The 6,664-nt window shown below is 43.7% G+C and overlaps 1 protein-coding gene across 1 annotated transcript in view; it reads right to left on the minus strand.

The window, feature by feature from the left end:
* Positions 1–6,389, minus strand: part of PXDN (peroxidasin) — an 81,593-nt gene extending 75,204 nt beyond the window's left edge. The window contains exon 1 of the mRNA XM_063150772.1: positions 6,076–6,389. Coding sequence (XP_063006842.1) covers positions 6,076–6,293 — 218 coding nt within the window. The 5' untranslated portion in view covers positions 6,294–6,389. The remainder of the gene's footprint in view (positions 1–6,075) is intronic.
* Between the last annotated feature and the right edge of the window lie 275 nt (positions 6,390–6,664).

Raw genomic sequence — 6,664 nt, forward strand, 5'->3', positions numbered from 1 at the left:
TCACTGTCTCTTCCAGTGGAAGAAATGGGGAATACTAAGTGAAGCTAACAACTTTCAGGCTTCAAACAGAAGACAGCAATTTCCACCATGTAGTACTCCTTGTCACTGAAAGTTATAATGCAACTTAACAGCTAAATTATTATAGGTATAAACAACTATATGCTGCTCTATACTGTCTACTTGTTCATAAGATGTGCTTTCCATCACCCTCCAAAAACAGATGTCAGGTCAAACAGATCTTGTGGTTTACTTATTAAAGGTATCTTTCTGTAAATAAACACATATTTATCATTTTAACATTCAAATATTAAGTATTTACTGCTTAAAAATGCATCTTAGTAAAACAAGATGAAAACAGGAAATTGTATTTATTCACTGTAATATACGACAATGTATTCCTCTGATGACAGTGTGTTAAGTGTACAGTAAGGTACTTGCAGCAAATGATGGATATGATTTTGTTCCATATATTTTCCCATTCTTCAGCAAAGTATTTGATGAGGGCTAGCACAGTTTTGAGATGACAAAAATATCTTCCCACCAGTGAATCCAGTGACTGGAAGCGAAGACTCGTTTGGGCCTTCTGCTGCAGCCCTCAGCAGCTTTGCCTCTGTCTCCCAGTAAATGTCAAACACTATCAGTGCTGTGCCCTTCTGCCCCCTGCTAATGGCCAAACACATTCTGCAAGCTCTGCAAATGTCTCCTTAACACACTCATGCCTTGGTCCTGGCTCGTTCCATCAGCAGTGCAACCAGACTGCCTGGGAATGGCTTCAGCAGGCTTTACCTCCTACACACTCTCCACAGCTGCTTTGCTGGGGAGGATTGGTATCTTTTGCAGTATCCACTTAATTTGTTGGGACTCAGGATGGGGTTTAATAGAGAGAAAACAACCATTTTTACCAACAATTTACGCCCTTTGAAAGCTAATTTTTAAAAATCTCTTATGACTCCTTTGCCTACTCTTTGCAAGTAGTTTCTTTCCGTTGAAAATTCCATGAAAACATTCTCATCTGAAAAATACTTTAAACTTTGGTTTAGACAAATATCAACATCTACATACAGACATTTCTGTATGAAATGTTTCTGTATGTTGTTTGAAAGGGGAAGGTGATCTTTATTGTCAACAGATGACTATTCAACACACTTGAGCTGGAGAAGGCACAAATAAATCAATAATCTGCCCAAACAGTAGCTAATTAATTCAGCTACTGAATTAATGTCTGACCAGTGGTGCCCACTGTTCATTTAGATGTCCTAGGCTGAGAGCAAGCAGCTATGACACAGGCCCAATAGTCTGAGGTTAGAAATTATCATTTCCAATAAAGGTGTCCCCTTCTGAGTGCCTGAGTTCTGCTCCAGTTACTATGAAGGAAGATGTAAGATAATTTTTATTGAAATAATCTTGTGTTTATCCTCCCCTGTTCTGTGTCGTTAAAGAAAATCATCACTGACACCTACTGCAGTTTGCTGCCCAAACAGGAGTGCCAATAGCTGTGTCAGCATTAAGTTATTTTCAAACCCTTAAAATAAATCTTCAGAATCTGTAGTTCTTTTTTTAACATAAAGTATGTATAAATCCCTGCATCTTGCACAAAATCTTCTGGGGTGTTATGTCATGACTAACTCCTACATGCAAACTGATGTTTAAAGTGATCAAGTTTACTCACAGTCCACATTTGAGATTGCAATACTTCACCCTGATGAGTTGTGTTTATTTTATTTGTGTTTATTTTATTTGGTCTTAATTTTAATCTACTGGAATTTTTCTAAAAGGGTTTCAAAGATCTAACAGAACACAATGATCTTGTATTTTCAGATGAAAATGGGATGGTTGTTTGCAGGCTGAAAATGCATAATTTCAAATAGCAGATCTGCTAACAGCATGCAGATTTCTGCTGTGATAGCCCAGAGACTTCTGCACTCACAGTCTCCAAACACATCACCCATTTCATTTTCCTAAACATCTCTGCTAAGAGGTATAATGTTAGCACAAATCAACAATGAAATGTGAAATTTCATTATATTTCCATTACCCCTACCTCTTTAGTGATTCACATATTCTCCAAATAGATGTGATTTGTGTCATTTAGTGTTGTGGGGTTTTTATTTGTATTAAGACAGATACTCTTGGGAAGCCTCAATAATGGTTTTCACTGGCATTATGAACATACATTAGCTTCCACCAAAAGCTCTTATGGAGAGATGAAAAAAACATAAGTACTTCTTACTCAGCTGTCCGGAAAATCACCATAGAATTAAATTACTAAAACTTCCCCCTTAGACATCTACAGTACAAACCAGAAATTAAAATACATTGATAAATGAGTAAATAAAAAAGTACACACCCTAAACTATCCAATATTGAGAATATGTTAGAATCATGTAACAAAAGCAGTAACATGCAACACAAACTGTTGCCTTCAATTTCATTCAGAGCCTACCTTCAAAAGCTATTCAGCTGGAATGGCTGCAACTTAAGAAGTTCTATTAAAGTTTGATCACTTAAAATTATACTCTCATGTTGAAAAGGTGTTTTACTCGTAGCAGACATGCAGGTGTAATAATAATTACACCCAAAGTAATAATCACATAGCAAAGACAGAATGACTTATTTCAAAATTAAATCTTCTCCTCAATAATTTGCATGTCATTCTCAGTGCAAATGAAGTCCACTTTCTTTTGTGACAACTATTTTTGTCAATTTTTACCTTTTCTGCTATTAACAGAATATTAGTTTCTTTTCTTGTTCAGTCTGTTAGACTCAAGTGCAGTGAATACAATTTTGTTTGTACAGCTAGCAAGAAACAAGAGAGCAATGAGGTGCTGCCAAGAAAAACTGTGAACAAATTTCAGTATTGGTCTGAGTATGTGTAGCTAGTCCTGTAGACAGGTTTGGATTTGGATTGTGTTTAGATACAAATAGTAACATATTGCATCAATATTCAAAGGTCTTCTGTCAGAATTATCAACAACACATACACGAAATTGCTCTAGAACACAGACATTCTCTAAAAAGTGTAAGACAGGATACAATTATGGGAGGGGGAGTGACTAAGAGGAGATACCCAGAATTTTACATTCCTCAACAGTTTAAAGGGTTTAATATAAATATGTTTCACCAATTTCTGTGAAAATAAGCACTCTGTATTTAGTCAGAGATGAAATGAAATTTCCATGATTGCATTTATGGCATTAAGTAGCTTTTCAAACCATTTTGTACACGGGTTTGCATTTTTAAGGGAAGTCGGCACAGGACTGGGATGCTGGCCCTCGTCCAAAAAAGTCCCAAATTGTCCCAGGTAAAAATTAAACCCCATGCTGATGCAAGGCTCCCTGAGCTCTTTCAAAACTGGCAGAACCCACCCTGCAGAAGCAATCTAAACCATGGTTCCGAGCCTGCAGCAGGGAAGGGGAAGTGCCAGAAAGTCGGAGGAGCAGGGGAGAGTGAGAAAATGTACAGCCAGAAGTAGCACTGGCAATGTCAGCAACCAGAAATGTTATGAACAGCTTTCAAAAGAGAGCCTGAGATTGGGAGTAGACATTTTTGATATGTGGGAGAAAACACTTGGCTGCACCATTGGTCTGGGCCCCATGCTGCTTTAATCCATGTAACAAATGATATGTGAAGTAGAGCAAAGTCAATGCAGCTTCCAAAATGGGGCATTTTTCAGAAGCAGAACTCAGCAAAATACTTATAAACCAGGAAAAACTTAGGGTGATATTTTTTGACTAAATTACTCTGCACAGTCAATCTATGTTATAAGTAAGAAATAAAACAGATGAGAATGTGGAATTTATAAATGCCAGTAAAAATGGACTTAACCCATCAGCAATACACTTTGCAGGATTTCCTAAATTTTTGTTTGAAAGGGGAAGGTGATCAATTTAAATTAATTTATTATTTTAAATTATCTAACTATCAACACCACTACTAAAGAAAATACATTTAATATTCAGGCACCACTTGAAAGTCAAGCATTGAGAGTCAAACCAGAGATTAAATAACTGCTTACTTTCATACTTAAAAATGAAACTGTTTTTGAGTGTAGAAAGCCCTCTCTGGGTGATGGGCTACCTCTGTGAAGTGCAGTGTAGAACTACAGTTCAACATTGCAGGTAAGTAAGAAAAATGAGTGGTAATTCAGTGAGTACCTCAGACATGTAATAGTTATTCTGAAAGTACCTCCTACAGCTAAAACTAAGCAATTCATTTAAAACAGGTAAGCTATTTATGTATGATTGGTACCTTCAAACTACTGATTATTAAATCAATTGTACCATTGTTCTTTGTCCCAAAGACTCATATTGCCCAGCTCTCTTCTGACCCAGCTCCTTTGCATTCAGCAGAACTGTAGCAGAAGGAGTAACTGAGTATTTACAGATGTAATACTGCCTATTTCATCTGTAACAGTTCCCCAGTCAGTTGTTCAGAAAGGATAATACCCATCACTAGATGACCACTAGGTTTTGAAGAATGCTGGTCATCTGCAGGCATATTTTGAAAACAACCATTCTTTGTCAAGCTGGAAACATAAACTTCTTCTGCATTACTTCTTCAGCATGGTAGCTTGCATTCTACCAGAATGATAATTCACATTTGGGATACCAGACAACTTGATATATTAGTGGAGTTAGACGAGTATAATGCTCGCATTGTTCACACATTCTCCTCTGACTCACTGCAAGATTATAAATACCCACCGTAAGGGGAGCTCCACTCGGCGAGGTTTAATCTAACATTTTCTGCTGTTGCAGACCCTTCTACCTTTAAGATGAAACCAAGCCATTAAGACTTGACTCCACTCTAAGACTTTTTTGTTTTTTCATTTAAGATGATTCACAAAAACTAGCTTTACACGGTTTCCTGTAATCTCAAGGCAAAAGGTGTTCTGTAAATGTACTTTGTTTCAAATGTAAGAAACATTAACCACCCACTTCCTGTACTGTTCCCTAAAAGGTTTACAAGTACTGCAGGACTAATCCAATTCTGCCAAAAGCCTGCACTTCTTGCCAAAGAGGGACTCAGTTAATGCTAAATGACTGTACTCTTCACATTAAATAATAGTTGGAAGCTGAAACACAGCAAGGCTTTATAGACCCCTTTTGAAAATATCTGACAAAGTCACAAGTTAATTTATGACAGGAGGCCCCGCAGAAAATTCCCAGGGCCAAGCTCTGCTGAGCTTCCACGGCTGAGTGTGTGTAAGGAAAGGGCAGGGCTGGTGCCAAGAGCTTTCCGAGCCCAAGTAACATATAAGCAGGTCAGTGGAACAAATCTGTTCCTCTTAGTAAGCCACGAAACAAAATAGTGTGTGATGTTCATTTGGAACTTTGCCTTTATTGCAGGGAAATATGCCTGGAAAGGTAACTGCTTCAGTCAAATCAATGTGAATTAAATGTCAATCATTGTCAATACTGAAATTTATACCAGTGCAATCACACCCAAAACAGTGACCACAGGAACGGCATTTCCACTGACAAATTTGTTGTGCCTGAACTAACAAACTGGTTATAAACTAATGTTCGCAAATCCCTGCAGGAATCTGAGCCGGGTTCGTTTCCAGCAAGTCCAGGGCTTGTGTCCCGGTTTGCTCGTACATCCCCAACATGTCTAAGAATTGAGCAGAAAGTGTCACCGATGTCCCTGTCGATCCCCCTGCCGCCTGAATATGCTTTTAAACAGGATACTAAGGAAGTACTGAAATCCTTCTAGGGACGAACTGTGCTGGGACACAGCACCCGCACGCTAACCAGAACACCCACCTCCAAGAGCCCGGCAGAGCCGGGGGCACCGCTCCGACCCGCGGGAGCCGGGCAGGGGCGCTCCGGGCACGGCGGGGCCGAGCGGGGCCGGGGGCGGCGGGCGCAGCCCCGGAGCAGCGCAGCGACGCCCGGGCCCCTCGGGCAGAGCCACGGCCGCGGGTCCGGCCCCCTCCCCCGACCGCAGACAAAGGGCCGAGGCTGCGCCGCCACCCAGCCCAGCGCCTCTCGTCCCAGGTATCCATCCCCTCCTCCCTCCCTTCCTGCCGCCCTCCCTGCCCCGGGCCCCGCGGCAGCCCCCGCCGGCACTCACAGGATGGTGGTCTGGGGCGACACGGCGGGGACGCTCTCCAGCATGAGATGCATGCAGCGCACCGTGGTGCGGAAGCAGAGGCAGCGGCTGGGGCACCACACGCTCCCGCGCTGCGGCGGCGGCTGCGCGGCGGCGGGGGCCAAGAGCCCCTCACTGCGGAGCAGCAGCAGCAGCAGCAGGCAGAGCCCGGGGGCGGCCGCCGCCTCGCACCGGGCCATGCTGCCGGGCGCAGGGCGAGGAGGAAGAAGAGGAGGAAGAGGAGGAGAGGGGCTCCTGCAGATCCGCGTCGCGGCCGCTCCGCTCCCGGCTGCCGCTCGGGTCGGCGGCGGGGCGATCCCGGCCCCGCGCGGGCTGGAGGAGGGGACGGCGCTGGGCCCGCCCCGGCCGGCGCAGCGATGGAGGGGCGGCCGCCCGAGGGGCTCCGCGCCGCCCTCCGCACGCACCGGGACAGAGCCGGGGCCGGGGCCGGGGCCGGGGTCGGGGTCGGGGTCCGCCCGCCCCCCGGGCTGCTACTGCTGCTCCGCCGTGCGCGGAAGGGACAGCGTGGGGGTCCCTCTGAGCGGGACGGCACCCTGCGCCTCGGGAGAGG

This window comes from Melospiza melodia, chromosome 3 (genome assembly GCF_035770615.1).
Source record: "Melospiza melodia melodia isolate bMelMel2 chromosome 3, bMelMel2.pri, whole genome shotgun sequence".
Lineage (NCBI taxonomy): Eukaryota > Metazoa > Chordata > Aves > Passeriformes > Passerellidae > Melospiza > Melospiza melodia.